The following is a 27320-nucleotide window of genomic DNA, read 5'->3' on the forward strand; positions in this document are numbered from 1 at the left end:
TCACGCAGGTGGTTGTGCCGCCGGTCTTCCCTCGCCAGGCCCTCTGGGAGTCGTAGTCTTCGGGAGACATCGGAGGCCGGAGCGAGATTTGTGGCCATCGCGATATCCGCGCGAGTGGTTGCTGCGATACGGCGGCGCTGCCCGTGGGCTGATGGCGGCTGAGGGGCGCGGTGAGGGGACAGGGCCCTCCTGGGCGGTCGCGGCGCTGGCTCTGCGCTGCTGTGCGGCTGGGATGGGCTCCTTCGGGGTGGCGAAAGTTGCCGGGGTTTGTCAGGGATAGCGCAGTCTGGGATTGCTGTAGTGATGGGTGATGGCTTACGGACCCTCTGTGGATAACCGGAATGAGTCATTTCACCAGTTGCTCGCTTCCAGTTTGTTTCATTAAAGATTTGCATTTATATACGGAAACAATAATGCCACAAGAATAAGCTGAGAGCTCACTAAACACTGAAAAGAGACTGCTGCCTCAGCTTACGTTAAGTGATCCTTCCTGAGCCCTGCCGCTCTCTCGTGCCATCCAGTAAGGATGTACTTTGCAGATTGCTAAAATAACCAAACCAACCCCCCCTCCCCGCCCCATAACATTCTAGTAAGAGTTATGTTTTAAAGGGTCGGTTTCTCATAGTTTTAAGGACCTTGTGCAAATCCAAGGATGATTTCTTTTCTTACCAGAGAGAAGTTAAAAAGGAAATGAATATGGCCAGCAGTAACAGGCCTCCCACAGCTCGTTCTGCTTCAAGAGCAGGAATAGGACTGACCTCTTCATCAAGGCCTGCCTCTTCATCAAGGACTCCATCAGCAAGCAGAATAGGAACAGCGGTATGTTAGAAAATATTAAAATATGTCATTAATTTTTATGTATTTAGATTGTTTGTTTGTTTGTTTGTTTGTGCTAACCTTATTTTTTTAGTACCAAGACCAGAGTGAGAAGAAGTTCTTTTTTAAGAAGAATTTAAGATTTCAGTTTTGTATGAAGTTTTGCTAACCTTGTCTGGAGGGGATCGGGGACATCCAGCACCCAGAGTTCACCTGGGAGACCTAAATAGCATTAATGTTGCAGACAGATGGAACAATGGACAGCTGCTCAAAAGTAATCCCTTACCTTCTACAGCAGATATTAATCTGAAGCTTTGCTTCCCTGAAGAGATGTAAATGATAAAAGATTCCTACAGAAAGAGTGTAGAGACTAACTGAACTTTTTAACTGCTTTGGCAATTGCTTAAGAATAATAAAGTAATAATTCAGACTTGGTAGATTTTTCATTCCTTTTTATAGATGCCTCCTAGTACAGCAAGACCTAGTTCTCGTGGTGGTTCTTTGAATCCTGGAGGAGTCTTATCATCTCAGATTAAAGTTGCAGACCGTCCAGTGACTCAACAGGGATTAAGTGGAATAAAAACTGCAATGAAAGGTACTTTATATTGAAAATAGCCCTCAAGGTGTCTGCAAACATTTTGAAAGTATATTTTGGTATTTAAAGGAAAGCTTTTCATCACTGTGTAAATTGCAGAGTGAAGAGCTGTGATTAAAAAGAGAAGCAAAAAGAAAGAAAAAATTAAAGCATCCCTTTTTCTGTCATTAGTTTTGGTAGCCAAAGAAGATAAGCATTTTTCTATAACTGAGCTGTCTTTAAAAATAATTCAAAATAATAGAACAAGGTTATTGTGTCTTCTTCCATCACTACAGAATACTTAAAGTATTTTATTATGTAGTAATTATTTCTATTTGTATTAGTAATGTTTATATTCACAGCCGTCCAAAAATGTCTTATCTTTAAAAATTACATAATAACTATATAGGGACACTAAAAGATATTAGTTGGACATTTTTTAATGTCAATTTTGCAGATTGTTTTCCTAATTTTTCCCTAATTTAGTTAATCTAAATTAGGGATTTTTTAAAAAAATATTATACTGCTTTTTTTTATCAGGTCCTCAGAGACAGATCATGGATAAAACATACTACCTTGGCGTGCTGAGGTATGTCTTAACAACATACATTTAATGGTCTGTTCCCTTTTGGACACAGAATTGGAGCTTGAAAATAGCATGCAGTAAGTGGTGTTCACTTATAATGAACTTTTATAGCAGTGCTGCTGTAAAAGTGAAGGTTATTTTGCATATAAATATTCTGTAGGAAGAAAGGATGTAGATTCCCTTGAGCTTTTGTTGTTAGGCCTGCTAAGTTAAATGCTCTCTTACGGTGTCGGTAAGGGGAGGGTCAGTGATTCTGAGCTTCCACCTCCAATGTTTATGAGGTATGATAGCTCCATTTGTAACAAGTAGCATTGCAAAACAAAAACTTTTTATTGTACATTTCAGATGGTTTGCTTGAATTATACATTCAACTAGCAATGACAAAGGCAAGACCTCGTGAAAACTATTGCATTCAGGATTTTATCAGTTGGTCATATTACACTTTTGAATAATTAGTCCTAAAAGATGTTATTTTAAATATGGATGGTACCCACATTCTGTAAAATTACACTGTGGTTTTTTTATTTCCACATCTGTTTTACCAGCAGAGACAAAAAGCTAATTAAAAGATTTTATTTCATACCCAGATTTTCTAGCAGCTACTTAGGACTTTATGGGATGCAACCATTTTGCTTTTTTCTACACTTACCTCTTCTTAGAAATGCTATGTTGAAATAAAATGCTCTGTGAGAGATACTAATTGCAAATCTCCTATTGTAAAATATGTTTACTGTCTTTGCTGTGCTTTAGTTGGATATCCAAATGTTAATGATTCTTTTTGCTTTATTTTTTTCAGAAGTAAAATAAATGAACTTACAACAGAAATTAACAAGCTGCAGGAAGAAGTAGAAATGTACAAGCAAGAGAAATCTGTCTATTTGTCTTATGAAAAACGGTGAGATAAATTGCAGCTAATGCAGTGCTAACTTTCTAAGTCACAAGACTGTTTTCAGTTATTGGGCAGGCTTCAAGGAATCAGTGAATATTTTTTTTTCATTATTTTATTTTTACATGTACAAATCTTACCATCTGAAATTTAACTTTTTTATTTCACATTTAGGGCAGAGGCTTTAGCTGGTGAAATCAAAGATTTTCAAGGTCAACTAGCAGACTACAACATGGTATGCTGCTGTCAGATTTTGATGCTGAATGCTCCTATTTATTCTCTTGCTGCTTTTGCTTTATTCTGAATCATTTTTTGATATTTCTATGTGAAAATTTACTGGTCAATACTGCCTTTATTCAGTTATTGGAAAGGCAAGAGATGGAAACAAGAAAACAAAAAGTGTACTATACAGTAGGAGAAGCATCTGCATATGCATTTAAGAAACTGATGCTGTGTAATATTTCACTACTTAGAACAGCTACATGTAATGATGATTATTTCTAAAAATTACATGTAATCTATTCAGATTGCCAAATCATGTTTTTTTCCAATTGCAATAACCAAAATTTGCTGTTTTCATGAACCTTTTATCTGACTTTTTTCTTTTTTTTTTTTTTTTTAAGAAAAGGAGAGCAGTAACAAGTTGGAATTCTTTCTTGTTTCAGGTTGTGGATATACTTAACACCAGTACAGATATGGCAGAAGTGATCCGTGATTACAATATGGTAAGAATTAGGATATTTGCTATGCTTTAACAGTGAAATGATGTGTTACTTTCTTGGTGCTTTGAATGAGTGACGTATGTTAAAAGCATAGCACTGACTTAAAACTTAGCCATTTTTTTCCAGTTAAATTATTCATAATGTTGGCAACGTGTTAGCAGTTAGACAATTGCCTGAAGTCTTGTGTTAACTGTCCCATGATAGTTTTCTGTGATTTACATTTGCAAAGGGTGTTATCACCCCAAATTATGAGTATCAAATTATCTTTTTTAATTTTTGGGAGCACACAACACTAGTCTTAGGGAGGCAAATTTAAGCAGACTGCACTGCCTTGTAAAGCTGTCTGGTCTTCTGGACATTAAGTTCTCTTTCAGTCTTCAGCCTTTTAAATGTCTCCAGTGTAAAAACTATTAAATAGGTCTCTGACATAGCAAAATCAAAGAGTTTTGTTTTCTTTGCTTTCCTCATTTATTTTCTAATGCAGCCTCTAAGTGTTAAGGCATGAATGGCATTATGCGGATTTTATTTCTTATGATCAATTTGTTCATAAACAAAAGAGACCAGTTTCAGTAAAGTTGTTGTTTTTTTGCTTGCATTTGGTTGAATAAAAAAGATACAAAGTCTGTGTCATAAAGAGAACAATGCTTTTTATCCCATCTGTGCAGTTTTAAATGTATATTAGGAAGTGTTTCAGGAATAGATCCCACAGAAGGAGTACGTGAATCAATTTCTCTGGAAGTATTTAAAAGATGTGTACATGTTGTTGTGGTTTAATGTGGACTTGTCAGTGCTGAGTTAAGGGCTAAACTTGACGATCTTAAGAGGCGTTTTCAACCTATATGATTACATGATTTATTACAAACTTGATTGTATTTAATTTTTTTTTTTTTTTTAAGTTAAAGGTTCAAAATGACCGAGACGCTCAGAATATAGATAAAATTTTCACAGAAAGACAAGCGTAAGTACATTAAGTGTATGTTTTTAATTTTTTAATAACTCAGCTTCTCATAGCTCAGCTTGGGAAAATTGAGGTGTTACATGTTACCATACCAGTGCAATGCATATTACAAGTGATACCTGAACAATTTCAAGATGATACATTAGTGCTAGGTTGTAGTTGGCGTTCCTCGCATTAAACTCTAGTTACTCTTCTGAAAATAATTACCTGCCATCCAGGAAGAGTTAGGTGACAGTAGAGACTCCTGTCTTTTCACAGTCTGCTGTCATGTTTTGGGAGTTTTGTTGTGAGGAAAGCAAGCCAGGAGTGGGAACTAGACCTTTGCTTGGCTAGTAACATAGGTTTGTGCAGAGGGAAAGATGAGGATGGTAAGATGCTTGAAATAAGAATTTGTAAGCCATGAGAATGGCTTGTGTAGTGATAGGCTTAGGGTGAGTTTTTGAGGTAGTTAATATAGGCACAAGAGAGGTGCAGGAGAAGGTAGGATCCTGCCTGTTGCCAGTGAAAGCAATCTCAACAATGAGATTTTATGTATCAACAACTACTCCAAAGAAACAAATTTACCAGTTAATAATGTCACATTATATTAATACTGTAGATTTCAACACCTCACAAGTGTGTCTGTTCCACCCTGAATGAATTTTTAAGTGTTAAGAAAATATGAAGAGAAAATACTTGATTCAGTAGCAATGCCGTAAGAGTAATTTGTCATTGCACTGTACATACACATTTTTGGGAGTACAACAGTTGGTCTTTCTTGCTCTGCTACTTTGGGTAAAAGAATACCCAAATGCTCCATTCTCTGATTGTGTTGGTTTTGCCTAATAGACTTCAGAGCTGTTACAGCATTGATTTGCAGCCAGCCCCCAGTCTGTCTGTGGTCTGCTTCAGCATTTTAGAGAAATTATTTTTCTCTTCTAGACCTCTTCACAGGGAAAGAATTAATGATTATGCCAGCTTCACCTGCTACTTTGTTCATATTAAAGAATATATAGTAAGCCCCCCAATATAAGTAGCCAAATACATTTTTATAAAAAGCGGATTATGAGTATTTTTTTGCAAGTTTTAAAGTATTTGTTGTGCCAATAATGCATGCATATGACCCCACTTTTTTAACATTGTGATTGATGCAGCAAAATCTTGTTAAGGATTTGGCAAGATGAAAGGAGATAGACTGCATAACTTCATTCTGTATTGTATGTAATAAAGCATAAAATTGAAGTACAAGTGTACTACATTTTTTAAAAGTCAGTTCAACATCCATTGTTTAAGACATTAACGCTCCTCGTTTACATAAATATCTATGTATTTATCCTCAATAAATCCATCTTCTTCATCTCCACATGCATGAACTTTCTCAAATACTACAATGGGTTCTTCACTGCTTGTGCCCGATATTGAAGGAGAAGGACTCATGTCAGCTGAGAACTCCTGTTCAAACATCTCTGAGTCATTTTCTTCCAGACGACGGTGACGGTAGCTGATCAAGTAGTGATACCATGCTGGGCATTTTACAGCAGTAAAAATCAGGAGTGTAGTGCCTAGGACAAACCCTACGACACCTGCTAGGAAGGTCCAACTTTTGCCAACAAGCGGTAACTCTTTAAAAAAACAAGAATAAAGAAAGAGTAATCTTCATGAGGAATACTAGCAAGAACTCAATTCAACTATGATTTTTTTCATAGTTACATGGAAAGTAAACATTGCCAAGTAAACATTGATAGGGGAATGACTGAGTGTCTCCAGAGCTTTGTTGTTGCTGTGTTGTTAGGGAGTCAGTAACATCACAGACACTAATAACGTATGCATATTTCCTAGCAGTATATATACCTTGCATATTTATAAAAAATAATTGTTTAAAAGTCTATTTCAAACACAAAACTCTGGGGGCATATAAAAGATTAAAATAATAAATACATATAAATAGTTTTTTTCCAAAAGTTAAATACCAAGATTAGCCTTTGGAAAAAAATAATCGGTAAATGGCTTCAAATTCTATTTCCTAGGCTTTACTTTTTATATGATGATAATGTCTGAACCCTAAATATCATTCCTTTTGTTTGGCGTATCCTTTCAATTGTGCTTCTTTAATAATAAAAATTTCAGTAAACTGTAGTTGCCAGTAGTTTTTATCTAGAAGCTGCTTTTGTGTGCTGGCCACTACAACCCTAAAGTAAATAATAAGGCAGTACAGCTAAAGAAATGTGCCACAGTGGTAGCTTATAATTTGTGTGTATATCTGTAGATAATTTTCTTGCTTTAGCCAGAGGAAAGAAGTAAAACTATTCAGGATGGAATAGTTAACTGACATGTAAGATTAACATTGAAAGGTGAGAAGACTATCACTGAAATTTCCAGAGAATGTGTAACAGGCGCATTCACATCCTTTATACTGAACAGAGTTAGGACAGGAGTAAAATCTGTAAGTTCATGCTATCACATTTTAGGAAGACAACTACATCTAGAAAGCAATTAGTTGGAAAAAGCAAATTTTTTTGGAAGTTGCTTCCGTAGTTCTGTTAGGCAGAGATCTAGACAATTATCTGAATTTTAGGGCTTTGAAATTTCATCATCATTTTTTAGTATCATTTGAGAGTTGTGGGTTTTATCTGTTTTGACCATTTACTCAGTAGACCTTACATTCACTGCAATGTATGTGACTGCCTACCAGGACATGGAAGCATGTCTGCTCTGTAACCCTGGCTTTTATGGAAGAGTCAAGAGTGTACTAGGGATGTAAAACAGTATAAAGTCATTGAACAGCAAATCAAACAGCTCATAAGCAGTAAAGTGAAATATCTGCATATTACCTGCACGAGTTCCATTGTTTCCAGTGATGTTGTTTGGAGTCAGAGCTGTTAAGGCACTACTTCTAAGATTAACAGCAGGAGTGGAAGTTACAGTGTTTTCTAAAGGAGTATTTTCAGTTTTGCAGTCAGCTGGTTGGATAGCTGCCATCTTGATGGAGATTTTTTCCATGTTTGGTAATGTACATGTAGTGTTGCTTTCATTTTCTGTGAATGTGAGCAGTGAAAAGGCTATGAGATGCTGGTAATTTTTTGGCACTCTAAAAAAAATCTCATGGATATCTATTGTATTACTGCATACTATGGGTAGATTGATGGTTGTTTTTATCCACATCAGAAAAAAAATGCACAGTAAAGTTATTTGATGTAAAAAAAATATTAAATGCTGCTCTTACCAGAACTTACCCAGTGTCACATTGGAGGCAGTTAGCCATATCTGTAAGTCAAGGAGGTCACAGGAGCAGATCCATGGGTTTCCAGCTAAAACAATTTTAATCAGTTTAAAAGATGATTTTATATGAAAATATTTCAGAAAGTTATACTGTAGATTTAAAACTGTCAGACTTTCTAGAGAAGTAAATGTATCTGAATCCAGTTGAGCAATCATGTTATAGGATAGATTCAGCACTGAGAGTTGATTTAATCCTGCAAATGCTGCTTTATGAACTGTGCTGATACAATTGTTGCTAATATCCAGAATTATGAGATTTTTCAGATTGCAGAAGCTGTTATTGTTCAGTACGGTAATGTTGTTTTCATTCAGATGAAGTTCAGTGAGGTTAATAAAACGTCCAAGAATCTCTTTGTCATGATCTTCTAAAGTGATTTCATTGTTTTTGAGGCTTAATTTAGTAACATTGTGAAAAAGGTTGAAGGAGATATTAAAGAGGTTCTTTGCAGATTCCACACAAGTAACCTGTTTAAAAAAAAGAATGACAACAATTAAATACCATGGAAAAATCTACTAAAGATGGTGTCTCAGTGAGGACTCTTAAAGGCAAGAGAAAACTATCTTCTATTTTTTAATGCTATCACTTTAAAAGAAAAGTTATATTGCTCTTCATTAAGTTTTATTTGCATCTTTCTTAAGTCATGGTCTTGTGAGAGAGTGGAATGGATCCTCCTAGTGTCTAGAGACCTGATGTTCCAGAGGACTTAGTGCTGAGCTCTGTGGTTAGATGTATGGTTCTTTATGTGATGGTCATCCAAAATGCAACCAGTTTGTCATACCATTTTGGAATTAATATTTGGAATGTATTATTTATTGGGTAAAAAAAGAACTCCTTTCCTACAGAATCTGGAAAGAAGGTGTCATAGAGGAAATTTATTCAAGACTGTAAATGAATTAAAATATACTTTCTAAAATGTATTTTTAAAAAAAATCTATGCTTACTCTTAATTTAAAATGATGTCTTTAGAGCAGACCTTCAGCTAAACATTTGTTATATATATGTTGCTATAGCACTTAACTTCATTTTGGTTTTCTGTGTTAAAGTTTAGCATAGCTAGAGTCTTTTCTGATTTGAGTCTTTGCTCTCAATACCTTGAAATATTTTTGTTTTCCGAAAAGCGTATATTTATTTAGATATGTAAAGAGGCATTCCTGTTGTTAGGAAGAATTTGAGATAGAAAATAATCTCAAATATGTTTCAGTGTTATTCACCCACTTAAAATGACTACCATCAGCTAATGGTCCATTACACAGAAAACCACTTTTTACCTGCATTTTTTGTATTTCTTTCTTCAGGACTTTTATGTTTATGAAACAATTTTTAAAGTGCCTTCTGCTTCAAGTGTATCTTTCAGAAGTAAGGGTAGTTCAGATCAATGTATAACTTACAGTTTGGGATGTAATGTTGCAGTCAGCAGTGACTGGATTCAAAAACAGTGTTTCAGCCCAGATCACAAGCCAGAAGAGTTTCATGTTTGGAGCCTAGTAAAAGACAACACTTTTGCATATCAAGAATTAATGGTGTCTTCTGTAGTGGTAGACTACTAAATACATACAATAATACAACTTAATAGATACAATTATTTCAATGACTGTTTAATAAATTTTGTTCTACATAAATGCTTTGTAATGTAAAATTAATTGAAAAAACAGGGGTTACCGGAATTAATGAATTCAGCTTTCATTTAATTGAGCCAAACCTAAAATCCAATGTGCAGACTTATCAGCAAATAGAAAAGGGATTGATTAGACAAGTTAAGCAAAAAAAGTATCATAAATGTATAAAACAAATAGGTAGGCCTGTACTCATTATTATCCCTGTTAAAGCAATTATGGGTACTGGAAGACTATGATTGAAGTAAAGTGCAGAAAGTATTGATGCTTGCACACTCTCCCCATACAATTTCTCATGTGGCTCTGACAGAGACAGAATGCTCTCCTAGACAATTGTTGGTTTCTCCAGTCAGATTTCTTTACATTCTTATGTAAGTTACTAAGCATTTTTGTGAATATTTACTTAGAAGATAAATCTTTTCATCTCTATCTTGTCCATAATATAACCTATATCATGACATAAACCGGCACTTTTCTGTTATGAGGGTATATTTGTTGCTCTGATCTTTGGAACTAAGTAAACATGGTTCACTCTCTAATGATGGAATTCTTGTACAGATTCAAGGCTAATTTTTTGAAAGTTAAGAAAGGTCCTACAAATGGTATTTACTGTGACATTAACATCTCTCAAAGAAAGGTCTCTCAGTCATTGGCTTTGAATCAAACCCTATTTGTAGTATCTATTAATTTTGAGCAGAAATGTTGCACCATATCTGTGAGATGTTAAGTTAGTCCCTGTTTATGCCATTCATTATACTTGAATGAAAATATTCTGTAAAAGGTAATGAACCTTTATTTTTTCCAGTTTTTCTTAAGCATCTGATAAGATAGGGTGTCAAGTTAATCTTAGTATCTCCTTGCCAGATTTCTGTCTTGCAAAGTAATAGAAACCCAAAAGGTAGAGTGTAAGATACTTGTTTAAAGTGAGCTGTACAGAATATTCACTGAATTTAACAGAAAAGAGTGGAGGAAATTATATGAGGAAGTTAAATTACAAACAGTGCTAAATATAGGCAGCCTATCGGATTTACAAAACCTCCACCAGTCCTTAAAATGAGTGCTGGAGTGCTTTTCTCATCATAATAAAACAAATGACCTCATAGAACAAACTGATTAAGTCTATTTGATAACTTCTATATATTTGCATGCCAGAGGATTGACCTCATTCACCTAAATTCAATCAGCCTGGAAATTTCATAACTTCTTGGAAAGAAGAGGAAAATAAATGCCACTTAAAATGCTCTGATCCATTGTGTACTTCTACTTCTGTTAGAAACTGATACTAAATACAGAGGGAGTTCATAAACCTTTTGCCGTTTAGCCATTATCCATGGCAGGGACAAGGGCTGCTAGCAGCAGCAGCCCCTGTGGAATTATGTTTCATATTAAGTTTTGCACTTTTCAGTGGTGGTACTGGTGGCCTGCATGTTTTTTTTAGCCGGTTTGTGTATTGTTAGTGGAAGACATGATGCACTTTGAGAACTTCCAAAATGACCATTTTAACATCTGGATCTTGCAGCATATATGTACTTTAAAGACACTGCTTCCTAGAAGTTCAGAAACAGAGCAGGTCTTAACACGGTAATTTATAAATACAGATTAATAGTATTATTGCAGTTTTCAGATTACAAGACAAGAGGTGTCTTAAATAGAACAGGAAAATATATTAAGTATTGTTTTTAATGTTAATGTGTAAGTTAATAACAACCAAGTTGAAAAATCTAAGTTGTACATATGTCTAAGTCCAAAACATAACTCCTAACTCTTACTTAAGTTTCTGCTGAAAAGGTAGGGATTTCTTACAAATGTGACTGCCTGCATTTTGTGTGTGTCAACCTGTATAATCAGTAAAAGAACAGGAAAGAATCTGTAATTTTAGTTCTTTGATATTTCCTTGTAATTAGAAGAGCTTTCTTAAAAATTTCCATCTGAGAACTTTGAAAACTACATTATTTTAAAATAATGTAATTATTTTTCTGAGGAGGTAATTGTGTTTATAAAAATGGTCTGGTTTTCAGAGTCTGTTCCGCAGTTTTTTATAGGAGTAGAATTTACTTAACAGCTCAGCATGTCCAAGGTTCATACTAATTCCTGAAATTTCAATGTACCTTGAGATGTGTTTGCTTCCAGTCTAGCAACAAAGTTACAGTAATAAATCTTTGCCTGCATTTTGAATTAGGCTTGCCAAGTGTCTTACCTTTTGGTTGCTTCTGAGAGGTATCATATGTACACATGTGTAGATTTTTCAGTGCACTGACAACGTAGTATGGTGAAACAGCACTTTGTTTTTCTTCAACCTTTGTACCTGATGAATAACCAGGCAGTGTAAAAAAAAAATAATAAACCTAGAAAATCCTTAGCAAAAGATTGACTAAGTTGAGCAACTTCTTATAATCATCTTGGATTTAATTGGATCAGCAGCCAATAGGAAAGTCTAACTGTAATATGCTGAAGTGTCAAGTTCCAGATCATAGAGGAAGCAGTGAGTTTAAATGCCACAGGTGAATTACAAGCAAGTTGAGTTATAATCAATTAAAGAAATGCTGGAGATGGAAAACTTGCATTTTTAATTTGATCATTCATCAAATGAAGAAAATGTCAGGATATTTGCATACTGACATAAAGCTTCCTAGTAGCTAGTTAACTCTGTCTTAATGCTTGTGTTTTGGAAATATCATTGTCAGAGGGTCAGAGATAAAGCTTGTTATTTACAGAGAATTATGTGCACTATAAGGATGTCTGTAATTAGGACTGTATTTCAGGAAGTTATAAAAACAAATCATACTTGCTCTGGAGTGAATTTCTATGTACAGGCTGAAAAAAAAAGGGATTGTATTGATATACAAGCACAAGCACTGTGTCCTATAAATTTTTACTTGCAATAGTGCTCATTCTGTCCAATACATATCACCAAACTACAGAACAGTTCATCTCCTTTCCATCTCCATTCCTCTCCAATATGTGGCATTATTAATTATTTTACTTCACTATGTCTTTATTGTTATTGGCACTTTTGTTTTGCATGATATCTCAAAGCATTCTACAATTTTTCCAAGCCTCATCCCTGATTCAGCTTCATGCATAGTGTTCAATTTACTTCTGGTAATGAATTGTGTTTCTGTGACAGCCATTGCTGATTTTTTTCTTGCCTCTTGAAAAATCACTAAGTTGCAGCCTCCCCTCACAAGGTTTCTGCCAGAGGAGATGCATCACTGTAAGTCAGACGTTTCTAGTCTCAAGGACATGCTGGATCATCTTGAAGTATTTAGCCAGGAGTATAGATCATGTAAGAAAAGGATAATTGCCTCATGTAAAGGGGCTGCTCTTTAATGTGTCCACACACTTTAAATAGAGGGGGCAGGAAAAGTAGGTTTCTTTCCTTGTCCTGCCTTGCACACTTTAAATCTCAGGCAAAGATGGGAGAAATCCCATAGAGCTTGGAGACACTACTGCCCTCAAGAGTGGTAGTGCTACACATGTAGCAAACTGTATTCTCTCTCTTTTGAAGGTTACAGTGATCTCCAGGGAAGGCGCTGTGTTTGTATTTAAATACTCCCTCTAAGCCATTACTATGTCTCCAGTAGAATTACATCTAGAGTGGCAATTTCTTCTGAAAATCAGCACCCTTAGTGTTTTGTTGAATTTTTTACTGCACTTTCTCAATTTTCTTTCTTCTGTGTCCAGAGTTGGGCTTGATTTGAGAGAAACTATCACTGCTGAGGCCTTGCAACAGCTTTCTTAGGTCCACACTGAGGCATGAGGTGCACTCAATAAACAAGTAACATGAAAGCTCCCTGACATCTCCTAGCTCCCTGCCCTCCAAAAGGTCTTGGATCAAAGTACTCATGTAGCTTTAAAAAAAGCTCTTTTTCATTACAACATGTAACATAATTAACGATCTATAAACTGTTGTTCATGCAGTGAGGGCCTCATATTTGGACTGGGTCTGTGTAAATTAGTTTTAGTCTCAAGAGTGTATTAAATTTAATTAAATTAAATTAAATTCAATGTTACAACTATCCAATATTTTTTTATGCAGTCCCAGTGCACTCCAAATTTGCCATAATTTTGATTTGTTTCATCATCATCAGGTCCAAAGCATTTTTGATGCATGGGCTGCTAACCTGACAGAATTGCTACATAATATCCTCAGTTTCTTGGAGATTATGGATCTTTCTTGGAAGCTAGTTGGAAGTGGTTACATTTTTTAAACTCTTGAGAATTCCCTGTAAGTGATGAATACTGTGGGGTAAAGCTGAGAAAACTGGCATTGTTTAATTTCCATAAGAGAAGTCTTAGTGGATATTTTATTGAAGTAAATACCTGATAGAAAGGGATTGAGAAAATGGAGCTGATCTCAGTGATGCCTAAGGGCAGGAGAATGACCAAAAATGGAGAACAGCAAAGTCCCTTTAAATATCAGGAAAAACTCTTCTGTTTGTAAGAGTGAACAAACATCAAAGCATTGCCCAAACATGTGGTGTATCCATCCTTCACTATACTGAAAATCTAAAAAAGACACTGACATCCTGCTCTAGGTGACAGTGCTTCGAGTAGTGCACAGGTTGGACTGGACAACCTTCAGAAGTCCATTCCAATATCAACTCTACTCTGCTTCTACAATATTTTCATTATTTCCTTGCTCTGAAATTACCATTATGCAGTTCCACTAGTTTGCGTCATCTCTTAAACTTGAGGACATTCTTGCCTGCAGTCTTTGATCCAATAGTGTCATTAACACAATTTACAACTTGTCATCTTGCAACTCAGGAAAAGTTAATGAAAAACAGAAGGAAAAAAGTCCTGAAGGAAGGTATTTAGCTGATTTTGTCATTTTTAGCAGGAGAAATCACTCTGGAAACAAGCAAACCATTTTAGCAATATTTCATGAACAATGAAGAGAATTAAGGTATACTCTTCAGGGTCTCAGTTTTAATTTCCTTTAAGTATGTTCTCAAGTTGACTCTCTAGCATTCAGGAATTTCATAGAAATTACTAGACTTATCATAAAACAGTGAGAACAGTTCTTTATCTGTTCTTTAAATCTGCCGTGACAGTTGCTTGTAGCTCACTAGAGCTGGAATGGTAAAGTTTTTGTATTTGCAAACTATCGATTTTCTAACAAGAATAAAGTTCGGAATCAAGAGTGTAAAAAATACCTAATTTCTTAGTTATTGCATAGTTAAAAAACTGCCCTGCTCAGACCTCTGAAAAAAAAAAAACTGCTCTGCTCAGACCCACTCTCCATTATAAAGTAATTCTTTGCAAAGAGTAATCTGTTCATCATTGTCATCTGGTGCTGTCAGGTCCTGATATCTGTATTAGATTTTCTTTATGTGCATTCACAAATTGCATATCTGCTTCCTTACTTCAAACTGCTTGTTGTTACTCCAGAAATTCACTGATTGAGAGGTAGTGCCATACTTTTGCCGGTGTTGAGACCAATGCAGATAGTGCGTGAGTGTTGGAAAATACCATGTGGGTATTATAAAGGCAGAGAATTCTTCATCTTCTCTACATTTTGTGAATGTTTGTATTGCTAATTCAGCTCCAAGAAGATTAGATACAAGTTGGTAACACCCTTTTATAGCATCTAGGCTTTTTGTGTTACACTGAGCACTTCAGTGAGGCTGAAGGAATACTGGAGTTTGAAATGAGTGCTTACAATATATATTTACCAGTAAAAGTTACAAAAACATTATATTTTTGCAGCACAGAAAAGTTAATTCAAGCTGTAGAAGAAGATATCGAGCATGAAAAGGTTGTGGCAGATGACATAATGAAAGACATGTCGCAGGAAAATCAGGCTAAATATCTGGAAATAAAAGCTGCTAATGAGAAACTCTCCCAGGTTGGCTTGTTCCATTATGCTTACTTAAAATATTCTTAAACTGGAGTCTTGGGGTTTAGATAAAATTTAAATACTGAAGAACTTGACAACAGAGTAATAAAGTAAAAATGTTTGTTAGTATCTTAATCAATTGTAGAAGTACCTGAAAATAAAGCAATTGGCTAAGACCAAGTACTTTGCCTTCTTATATTTCATACTTTAAGAAGAAATAATGTTTACAATTTTCTGTTTGAATTTAGGGTTTGACATGCAATTTTTAAAAGCCACTGCAATACTTAGATGGTTCATCATGTGTAAATAGCAAATAAAAAGAAAAAATAACCCCAGCAATTTTTGTAGTTCAGTTGAGTAGAAAGTTTTCTTCTTGTGTACAAAAGTGAATCTGACTAGCTTTTTCTATTATTATTATTATTATTATTATTATTATTATTATTATTATGTCTGAATGTATCAGAAAAAAATAACTGGGCTGTATAAAATGTTTCTTACTTCACTAATCCTTATGTTCTAGGCTCTCTGGGGTGATGTAGTTCAAGCATACTGTCTTAAAAGTTCCTCTGTATGGTCTGTACAGAGATGAGTTCTGTGTTTTCTATCTGTCTTAGAATGAGCTGAATCAATAGTCAGGGCTTACCTGTCTCTTTCTGGACTCTGAAGAAATTGTCGTGGTTCAGATTTTAAAATTTGACCCTTAACTCCTGAAGTACAGTTAATAAATTCTACCGGTGCTACTGATTTAAAAAAAAAAAAAAAAAAGTAGAAAAAGTGCAAACAATTTTTTGGTAGTAGCCCAACTGCAAATAATAATGATAGGAGTAATGGAAAAGTTGTATGCTGAAAGCAAGTGTTTACTACATCTGAGTTATATGAAGGAGCTGGACAGAGTCTTGTCTTTCAAATTTTTAAGAGCAGCAATGGGACAGTTTACAGCATTTAATACATACTAAGGTTTAGAGCAAAAAAGTAGTTAAGTACTAATTTTTATCTGAATTTTGCCTTTTGCTTCCTCTTTAGGAATTGGTTGTTCAACAGCAGGAATTGGATGCATTAAATGTGAAGGAAGAGAGTCTAAGAGCTGTATGTATGATAACAAGTGGTCTCTATACTAACCTTCGCTGAATGCTAGTGTAAAGAATAAAGTAAAAAAAAAATCTATAATTTCTTTTCTTTAAATTTTCAAATACTGTAGGATCATGCTCTAGTATGGGAAGGCAAATCTGCCTCTCTGGTTTCCACTAATAATTTCTAATCAGTTTTGGGTAGAAATATCTTACTGAGGGAATTTTTTTTCCTATAGGGTCTTTCATGAATAAAAGGATCTATTGACCTGAAGCATACAGTCAGAAAGTATAATTTTCAAATACCACTAGATATTTTTCAGTCCTTTTGAATGTTGTACATAGTTTGAAATCCCCTAGAAAATCTGAAGTAATAAATCTCCTCAGAAAATAGGCCCAAGGAAGAATTTTCAAATCAAGAAGTAACTGATTGGGATATTTTATTCCAGAAAATGCAATATTGACAATATGGATTATAAATTGTACTTTTTATAAAGTACTTTATAAAGTGCTTTTTACAGTCTCTATGCTTTTTGTAAGAAATAAGCTTCACTTGTAATGTATACATAAGGGTTGCTTAACTAAAACATGACTGCCGCAATGCTCTCTTCCCATCCGAAAATAGCTAGTAGGTGTTTGCTTTTCCCAACAGGAAATAGCACACTCTGCAGTGAAACAGGAAGCTGTGCAGTTGTATGAAAAGCTCCATGAGCTCAAGGAACATCGAGATCGAATGATTGCTGAGGATAAGAACATGGAGTCTCCACAGGAGGAAAGAGAGAGATTACTAAAGCAGGCAAGAATAGGAAATGTTGTTATGTAAAAGATTCTCCAAGTCAGTATTATTAGGGGTGATAATACTTGAAAATACCTAGGTTTGAACTTTGCCTTTATTTGTGCTTTAGGCAGTGCAAATAATCTGACATTAAAAATAGTTAATGAATTGGAAAGTTGGGATATTTCAGGTCCAGCCAAAACCTAGAGACCTATTGTAGAGGGTTCAGAGGACAGCTGTGAAGATAATCCCAGGTGTGAAGCACCTCTTCTGTAAAGGCAAGATGAGAAAGTTGGAGCTGTTCATCCTGGAGAAGAGAAAGCTCTGAAGATACCCTATAGCAAAGTCCAGTACCTAAAGAGGGCTTGTAAAAAAGTGGGCAAGTGACTTTAACACAGACAGAAAATTATAGGATGGAGGAAACTGTTCTAAACTAAAAGACAGATTTAGACTGGGTGTTACGATGAAATTCTTTATCGTGAGGATGGTGAGGCACTGGAACATGTGGATGCCCCATCCCTCAAAGTGTTCAAGGCCAGGTTGGATGGGGGCCCTGAGCAACCTGATTGAGTGGATGGCATCCCTGCCCATGGCAGGGCTGGGGAGTAAGGGGAAGGGTGAGTTGAAAACAGGTGATCTTTAAAGTCCCTCCTAACCCAAACCATTCTATTGTTTTAAGAAAACAAAATTGGTATGGCGAGGTTTTCAGGTGGTTTGCTTTCTCCTATTCATGAGACATTTTAGTTGGGAAAAACTGATCCAGTTGAACAGCTCTTCTAACCTTACTTCAGAGAGTATCCTTGTGAGGTACTGAACAGGTATACTAGTCCAGGAGTAATTGTTTACAATGGATCAGTTTACAATGGCCTATACTGTAACTGCCCATTTATACTTTATAGATTATTGGTCTGAATGACCAATGGTAAGTGTATTTCATTTTTTAAAGTATGATTTTTAAACATTTGGAAGACATAATGTTTAAATCATCACTTTTTGTTGGACTATGTCACAAATTTGTGATTTCAGATGCTAATTTTTTATTCCTGTATTTTTAATTCAGATTTCTTTTATAATTTTCCTTTTTTCATTTGTAGATTTAATTTCATATGTTAAAGTTGTTGAACTTTTTTATAGGTTAAAGATGATAGTCAAAAAATTGCAAGCATGGAAAGACAGTGAGTAACCCCATTATATTGTTGCTATTAATTACATGTGCACCCTAAAGACTCATGGTTGTGTTCCTTCACAAAGTCTATTTTTATAGAACATCACCACATCTTCAAAACTGTACTAGTCTTAACCTTCCATAGAGAATAGAATATGTTCTTCTGTTTCAGGTAAACAAGTTTTATAGTGATAAGACATTTAGATCTCCATAGTAAGATACTTCCCTCCCTTAGGAACACACCTTGAGAATATAAATTTGTAATAGCACTGACTTAAACTTGTTTAAGGCTGAAGAAGACATTCATTTGTAAGAGATGCTCCTCTGAGACAGCTATGAAATTGAACTGTTATTACACTGCAGTCACATTTTTAAGTTTGTTTACGTGTTCTTAAAACCTAAGAGTTACAAAAGTTCCATTCTAAAGAGTGGAAGGGCCTTGCTTCTTGATTCTTAGGTACTGGGCCTTTCCAAAGACTGGCCAGAAAGTCAAGTCAATTTTATAATAAATAGTAATGTACTGAGGGGGAGATAAAACAGTACAATATTTTCTGGTTTTGAGCCTTTTGATTTTTCTTTCTTGAAAGAAAAAACTGAGATAATTAATAAAATCTCTTAGAAACAATATTAAATTATTTTAAGTAATATTCCCAACTATAATTATTGGTTAATTTTAATGCATTTTAATTGGATAATAAGTTGCTTAACATAATTTTTAATGAATAACAGTAAGAAAGAATTATATTTGAGATTTTATGTAGAAATATTTTAAAGGTAGTTTCATTTCCACTTTGATTGATTATGTAGCAGAATGATTTATTTGGAAATTTCTTAGTGGATTTTACCAAATACAGTTTAAGGAATAAAATATTGCATTTTAACAATTATGTTTCACCTCTTTGAAGCTGAATAGCAACCAGCAGAGGGACTAGTTGAGTAAGTTGAGAATTACTGATGACTCAACAAAAATTGTTTTTTAATAAAAAGGAGCAATAGAACTTCTATTTGATAAACAGAGGACTAAGTGACAGATGACTTACATATAATTTTTATAGTAACAAGAATCATCCTTATATTCTTTTGGGTTTGATTAAATCTGTGTTTTCTATTTTTATTCTTGACTTTTCAGTTTTGTCTCAAATAAAGTCTTTTACAACACAGTTTTAATGCTGACTTTCATTATCTACTTGTTAGGTTGGCAGAGGTAAAAGAAAAAATAGATTATTTTAAAAAGGTCATTCAGCGACTTGATACGGATCTGGAGAACCATCGAGGTAATATGATTTGAGTTGTAGCAGACTATGCAGAGCTGCATCTGTTTGTTCTATAACAAATTGTTAGACTTAGGAGTTGCTTAAAATTTTGAGGCTTATGCAGTAAGTCAAGTACTCATCAGCATGAGAAGTTCTGTGCCTACAGGTACAGACTTTTCTTTTCAGACATAACAAATGGGGAGTACCCACCTTTAGTGATACATTCAACAAGTTCATGTTGAAAATTACCATATAAAATAATAGGATAGCTGTCTTTTGTGTCCAATTTTATTTTTAATAGTGTTTGGTAAATAGAAGCTTACCTTACTGGAAGCACTGCAGAACAAACTCATATTTAGAAATGCTTTCATTAATTTTACCTTTTTGCATTATCTGTTACACTGTCAGCAAATGTGGAATTAAGGATATTGAATAGCAGTGTGTAAAGTAGACTGAATTCAGTACTATTTTCATCTGTCTTTGGAACTTCTTGGGTTAATCTTGGCAAGAAGAGTTTGTAAGGTGCCTGGTAATGGTCTTAGCTTATATTGACCTCCAGCAAACATATGCTGCTGGTGCTTAGGCTACGTTAGTTTGGAATTTGTCCTAGCACTGGAAGTTATGGTTCTGTGGTTTCTTTCTCTTCTGGAGGAAGTAACTTCAGTTTGAGACAAGCCCTTAAAAGCTGTAAAAGGTTCTAGATAAAAGGAAGATCCATGCAATGGAAAACCTTCTTTTGATTATAAGAAATCTTGTTCAGATAGGAATTAGATAAATGCATGCTTGCATTCTGTAAGTCTTCAATAAATTATTTAACTTCTGTAGGATTAAGGAATTGATGTTCTTCTTACTTTATACCTTTTCTTGTGCAATCAATGTAAAATCTAGCTGTAAGTTTATTCCAGGTGAATAAATATCTAAAAATCTGCCTCTAAACAAATGTTTCAGACATCTGTTTATTATCTTTTGCATGGCAAAATATTTCATATTTCTACAGATACTTCTTTTTTTTTTTTTTTTGCAAATGATTTATTAAGACTGCTTTATTAGCTTTGTGTTTCCAGATAATATCATTGCAAACTTTATTGTTCTTTAATTTTTCCTTTTTGTTTGGCTTGCAACCATATTTTATTTTAACTTTGGAGAAATACAGAAGGTAAGAAGCGAGTTGCTTTTCCCATTTTATAGGGGGGATCGTGTGTGTGCACACACATGATCATTCATTGCTGGACTCTGTCTTTCACTGTTTTAGAAAAATAAATCTGTTAAAGAAGAGTTTGAAGCATATGTAGGAGAAAGCACATGTTCTTTGTCAGCATATCAGACCAGTCAGAATATTCAGATCAAGTTACTTAGTGGTATAATACAGAGGGAATTACCTCTTTGTGTAACACAGAGGGAATAAAGATAATCATAAAGAGTAGCTTTAAGACACAGAAATGTAAACTCCCAACGCTGCCTTCCATAGTGAATGGAGAGAAAATCTCAGAGGGCCATTCGTACTTCTGCTTTAAATAAATATCTTGGTGTGTCCTTGAAATTCCTGTGCTCTCTCCCTTCCCAGTGACTTTACTTCTGGATCAGTAATTAAAAATTATTACATAGCATTCCCAAAATTCAGCTCTAAAGTTTTTTATGTAAATCTCAGGTGAAATAGCCAGTAAAAAAAAAATAGACATTTTAACAAAGGATTATTTAATATTTCAGGATAAATATTTCAGTGTAGAAATATTTCTGAGCAGGAAAAACACTAAACATACAATGTTGAAATAACTATTTTTAGGTTTTACCTGAAAAAAATCTGAATAAGTAAATAATTCACCCACTTATTACTTGGCATATATACTAGCAGTAAACTTTAATGATTAGTCAAAGTCGTCATTAACTCATAATGCAACAGACTTTACCCTTCATACATTGAAGATGAGGTTAAGATAGTTGTGTATTACTGGTGTATTTGAAAGAAAACTTACTGAAAAGACATCTCAAAATTGTGGACTTCAAATATTTTTTCCTATGAGCACTTGAGGAGATCATGTAACTCTGTTTCATGGCTCACCATTACTGGAATTTTTAAGAGTAGCGTAGGCTAAGTCATTAACTATAGGAGCCTTGCCTTGCGAAATGAGAGTGTCCAGCAAGGAGCAAAGCCACAGCTGCAGGGAAGCTGAAGCAGAATCAAAGTCCCTTATGGCCCCTCAGTTGTTCTTACTGTTTGTAATACCAGATAAAAAGGAAAGCATGGGGGTGCACAAATAAAAAGTCCCAGAGAAATTTGTTTGCTCAGTTTTATCTGTACCTATTTGATTCTTTTACTTTGTATCCTTTAAAATTAAAAAATCATGTTAAAAATAAAACAGACTCAATTAAAAATGTAGGTGTTTGAAACTTAAAATTATTTCTCAGAAATGAATTGTCTCATCTTCTTGTGACAGATATATCAGTGTCCCAGTTTACTAATACATATAAATTATGAGTTAATTATAATCAGTAGTTGAATTTAAAAATAGGGAGTCTATGAATGTTAATCCTTACTTTTGATACCAGTATATTGAAGGTGTATGGAAATGTTTCCAACTTAATTGTAGAAAGCTTTCTGTGCATTTTATTTTCCTAGACCACTGCTTGTTCAGTTCTCGTGTTTATTTCCTTGAGATTATCACTTGCAAGCTGCATAGCCTTATGAAAGTCCATTGTAATAGGTGAAAGTGCAGTTGAAGTGGCTCATATATTAAACAGGGCTGCTGAAAGTTTTAACTAATCATGGTGCCCAAATACACAGAAGTATTTGTTCTCTATTATTGAAATTCACCTGACTTCAGAAAAGCCCTGTGAATTTCCTTTGTCCAAACCAAGTATTTATCTCCCTCCTATCAGAAGTTCTAACGCTGAAAGGTTGTCAGAATTGCATTGATGCTGATTTATTACACTATCTTCTTTTTTAATATAAAGATATATATAGTTAGTTGAACTGACTACATTAAATGAAATAGGATGAATCCTGTAGTTCCTAGGCATGTAGAAATGTTATTTTTGAAAAAGACATTTTGCCTTCCTGAAGGAATTTAGGCCTGAGACAATATAAAATTAAATCAATGTTACATGTCTTGTAGGGGAAGAAAATTGGAAATACAAGGAGTTGAAGAAAAGGGAAGAGAGCATGGACAGTAAGTTGTCTAATATTATTTAGCCTAATATTGCATGTATATATATATATATATATATATATATATATTATTAAGCCTAATTTCACTAAATTACAGGTTTTCTTTTACTGTTAAAAAAGTTAATTTATAGCTGCAAACAACTGATGTGCTGATCTTTCATAAAGTTCTGCAGTCTTTTTCTGCGGACAAGATAATTGATATCTTACATGACAGTCACAAATATTCAGAGCATCTTTCAAGGCTTTTCATCAACCATTAAACGTCTTAGGAACACAACTTAATTTTATGAAAGCAGAGTTGTAATTAATGGATTGAGTGATTAAAGCAGAACTTCAACATGGAAGACTGTAGATTAAATGTAATTCTATAAAATTGGAACTTCTTGTATCTATTTACTCAAGATGAAAATTTCTAAAGCTTTGTTACATGTCAAAAACTTTTGATGTTGTACTTTAGTAGCAGCTAACAGAGAATGAGAACAATTGACTTTAAGTATACCTTATTCCTTGTATTCTGTAGGAGACAGCTTACAAAAAATGTTGGTTTGTTACTCAGCATAAGGGATAATGGTCAGTAAACATGCCATGTAGGTTCAAGAGATATAATACCTTTTTTTAAGTGTTCTCTAAAAGTGTTCTATATAACTTATGGCTATCATGATACTGAGAGAAAGGTCTTAGCTGATATTAAAAGAAGATTAATTAAAAAACACAGTGAGTTTCTGTGTTTTCAAATTGCTAGGTTTCCTGAGAAGCAGAGACAAAAGCTCACTTGATCTGGATTTTCCATATTAATACAGATGGGGTCTGCAGGGCTTGACATTTTGGGTTTTGGTTCTGCTTCTACCCTTCATTAAAGGTTATTGCTAAGTTCCAGACCAGCTAGTGATTTGGGGGACCTGAGACCTAAGAGACTTGGGGGAACATGCCAGGAGTCTTAAGGATGGGGAAAGAGGAAATATGGTGCCTATGTAGAGGAAGAGGGGACAGGGAAATACAGGCCAGTCAGACTAGTGTTAGTTTCCAGAAATAATTTGGGAAAACCATGCAAGCTAGAAATATGTAAATGTTACAGGAATGGGAATATGAATAACACTATATTGATTTGTTGAGTACAAACAACTTTTTTTTCCTTTTTTTTTTTTTTTGTGTCAGAAAGATACTGCAGAAAAAGGAAGGTGTAGCAGATTATGTTTCCTTTAATTTCAATACAACTTCTGCTGCCTTGCGGTCTTATTCGAAGCAAGCTAGGCAAATATTATCCATTATTAATCTATATTGTGCATTAAGTTAAAAAATCAATTATTTTGAAAGATTCAGTGCAAAATGAAAGGATGTACTGCATGGGGTTTTGCAGTGTGTTGAATTGTCAGTGTGTTCAGGTTAGTCAGTATTTTCTTAATCATTTGGATGATGTGAGAGAGCGTCTGTCAGAACAGTTACAAAAAATGGTCCATCAGAACAGCTGAAATCATGTTGGAGGACATGGTTAGAATTTAGTGTACATCTGCTATGTTAGAAATCAATTACAAAAAAGTTTGGAAAGGACTAAGTGTAAATTTCTACACCTGGGTGGAGTAATCAACAGTGAAAATGCAGAGCAGGGCGCGGGTTCATTAGGTACAGCTCTGTGGTATGGCTCAGAGAGTGAAAGACAAAGTGAACATGGCTGAGCAGTATCAAACTAACAATGAAAATACCACAACAGTATTTGTACATTGGAGTGTAATTGTGAAATTTTTTTTGACATCTGAAGTAATCTTTTTCCTGGTGCAGCAAATTCTTCAGATGGGAGTTCTGCTCATAAAGAAGGGGGCTGTCAGTCCTTGAGAAACCTGATGGGGGTATGCAGAAAGCATGCCCTGCAAGGAGATATAAAAATAATTTGTCTTTTATTTTAGAAAATTTATGACAGTTGTTGAATGTGTAAAAAGGCTGTTTCAAATGATAATGGAATAATTTATTTCTACATATATGTGGAGGATAGAAAAGGAGTAACATACCAGCAGGTGTAGAAAGATTTCAGGTTGGATATTATTAAAAACTTCCTAACAATAAAACCTACCAAGCATTAAAACAGATTGTGCAGGAGAACTGTAGATGTCTACCAGGAGCTCTGTGTGTGAAGAATACAGACAAAACATCTGAATTACAGACATAGAGCTGGCTTTGTCCTGAAGCAAGTGAATTGATTTTATGAGCTCTTGCACTCCCTTGCATTCAAGAGTTTTTATGAATCTGTGAAATACACAGCATTCAAATGAAACAAGGTCAATAACCTGATACGTTTCAAGGTCCCTACCACCTGGCTTTTAAATAAACAATTAAAGTAACCTATCTGCTTCCAATCTGCTTTGTACTGCTTCCAATTTAATACAAAGTTTTGACTGGAAACAACATTGCAACCATAAAAGTAAGAGCCTTCTTTTTCATGTTTGTTAATCTCTAGATTTTCTAGCGACTTTTGAAGATGTGAAGAATCAGGAATTGGAACGAAAGGCCCAAATAGAAGCCAGCATTGTTGCACTCCTGGAGCACTCAAGCAGGGTAAGCATGTAGCTATTCTATCCTCCTTTGGCAAGCTAGGAGTTTAGAGGCACAGAACAGGAGAGTGGCGGGATAAAGAAGGATGGTAGATTTATATATTTATATTTATCTACATAATTATCTCTTAAAAGGATTAAACATTAAACCGTGTACTGCCATAGTTAAAAAAAGGATACCTTTAATTTCTGTCATTTTCTAGGGAAAGAGTTTTGAACAGTATGTGATATTGTAACCAGAACAAAGAAATATTTTCATAATTTCTATAACTCTTCATCTCTGCTATAACTAACATTAATAATGATAAATATTTCCAAATCCTGCAAATAAAGCTACTGCAATATTTTGTTTATCCAGAGTTTGCAAATCTCAGTTCATGGGTATTCTGTCACTAGTTTTACTGAACTAAAAATATTTCAGTTGTCCCTCTAATCTACTAAAAGTGTGTCTGAACTACCCTGATGCATAATATTTAATGTGAATATTATAAATTAATAATGTAGCAGTTCAGAAAGTGTTCTCATTTCCAGTCTGCCATTTTTCTCACTTTTAAGACTTGCATTCTTTTTAATGTTTTTGGCTCCCATGGATTTTTTATGTTATAGAAAACTTTCACCTGAGTAATATTTTGATTCCATGATTATTTTAATTGTCTCTTACCTCTTTCAATATAGTATACCATAAGATATATTTTAGGCACAGTCACTTAGTTTACAATAGACCTGTATGGCAGCACAGTTTACATTTGCTGCATATTTATTTCATCTGTACTGGCCTGTCAATACATCTTTTATCAGAAGTTGGCAGAATGCAAGTAGTTCACATTTAAATCACTCAAATAACAGTAAATGTCATAAGACAGGAGAGTTTCTTACTTGTCCAGTTACCAGTTGTTTCAAAAATACAGCATGTTCTTATCATTGTTGTTGGTAACACACAGAATCTGAATCATATGAAACAAATTTCATCTGTTACCAATCAAGAGCTGAAGATTATGCAGGAAGACCTCACTTTCAAATCAAATGAAATGCAGAAATCACAGAGCACTGCTAAGAATCTGATTACAGGTGAGATCAGCAGCAAATTTTCTAATTAATTCCTTAAAATAATAAAGACTACCTGCATTGTTACACTGATATCATGTAGAAGATTTCAAAATACTAGATACCAAGTGATCTCCAAATATTAAAATAGTGATAAGTTCACAAATTGAAATGCTTCTGGGTAGCAAGTTATTTATTTTCATCAACTTATTTCTATTTGTTTTATTTATTTATATTTATTATCTATTAGATATTGTATACTATATATTTATACTAGGTATGTATACTTATTTATATTTACCTTACTATTATTACTATATTATCATCTTCCTTGCACTGATATGTGTTTTACAAGTGTATTTCAATACAGGGGTTGAATTGAGCTAGAATTTGGTTTTACTAATACTTACCTCAAAATAATATCTTTCATGATCTTGATACAGTGTTTAATAAACTAAAGCAGAGTCTTGTGCAGTTATTCATGTGTTATTTGTAAATGTAGTTCTTAGTATCACTTACTTATGGTTTATGCTTTTCCAAAAGGATAAGTACCACAGGCAATTAACTGACAACAGTGAATAGCTCTCAAATCCCAAGGCTTCGGTTCTGCAGAGTGAATACTAATTTTGGCTTTATTATCTAAACTCTTAAACGCTTATTAGCATCTTGAGGATGTTCTCTGTAGTTTCAAAAAGCAGACAGTAGTTTTCTTTCATTCCCATCAGAAGTCTCTCTTTAGTTCATTATTTGCACTGTGTATGGTAAAATTATCCTCACAATTCTGTATCTTAGCCAATATCAGTATTGGTTCAGCCAACCTTTCCTTGTTTATTTGGCTGAATGAAGGGGCAGGAATTGAGAATGATAAATCATTTTTCTTAGAAGGCTGTTTCATGTTGTACTTCACAGTAATTTTCAAAATAGGAGCCAGTATTGTGACTTCAAAGTAGTTACGAGAAAATAAGAAGTTGTTTGGCACAAAATTTTAGAGAAATTGATTTTCTGTTGTGTGATTTAACACTAGTGTCTGCTCATCTGCAAATACTCATTT

General features: G+C 34.4%; 2 protein-coding genes across 2 annotated transcripts in view; one reads left to right on the forward strand and one right to left on the reverse strand.

The window, feature by feature from the left end:
- The first annotated feature begins 61 nt into the window (after positions 1 to 61).
- IFT74 (intraflagellar transport 74) overlaps positions 62 to 27320 on the forward strand; it is a 35653-nt gene continuing 8394 nt past the window's right edge. The window contains exons 1-16 of the mRNA XM_084225753.1: positions 62 to 170; positions 673 to 819; positions 1276 to 1411; positions 1931 to 1979; positions 2773 to 2871; positions 3037 to 3097; positions 3528 to 3587; positions 4481 to 4542; positions 15127 to 15265; positions 16280 to 16342; positions 16976 to 17119; positions 18233 to 18273; positions 19458 to 19537; positions 22630 to 22683; positions 25132 to 25229; positions 26167 to 26293. Coding sequence (XP_084081879.1) covers positions 691 to 819; positions 1276 to 1411; positions 1931 to 1979; positions 2773 to 2871; positions 3037 to 3097; positions 3528 to 3587; positions 4481 to 4542; positions 15127 to 15265; positions 16280 to 16342; positions 16976 to 17119; positions 18233 to 18273; positions 19458 to 19537; positions 22630 to 22683; positions 25132 to 25229; positions 26167 to 26293 — 1342 coding nt within the window. The 5' untranslated portion in view covers positions 62 to 170; positions 673 to 690. The remainder of the gene's footprint in view (positions 171 to 672; positions 820 to 1275; positions 1412 to 1930; positions 1980 to 2772; positions 2872 to 3036; positions 3098 to 3527; positions 3588 to 4480; positions 4543 to 15126; positions 15266 to 16279; positions 16343 to 16975; positions 17120 to 18232; positions 18274 to 19457; positions 19538 to 22629; positions 22684 to 25131; positions 25230 to 26166; positions 26294 to 27320) is intronic.
- Positions 5818 to 11638, reverse strand: LRRC19 (leucine rich repeat containing 19; the record flags this gene model as incomplete). The annotated part of the gene is made up of 5 exons (XM_084225638.1): positions 5818 to 6143; positions 7353 to 7556; positions 7755 to 8265; positions 9190 to 9282; positions 11612 to 11638. The coding sequence occupies 5 exons, from the start codon at positions 11636 to 11638 to the stop codon at positions 5818 to 5820; spliced, it is 1161 nt and encodes a 386-aa protein (XP_084081764.1).

Source organism: Fringilla coelebs (genome assembly GCF_963513975.1).
Source record: "Fringilla coelebs genome assembly, chromosome: Z".
Lineage (NCBI taxonomy): Eukaryota > Metazoa > Chordata > Aves > Passeriformes > Fringillidae > Fringilla > Fringilla coelebs.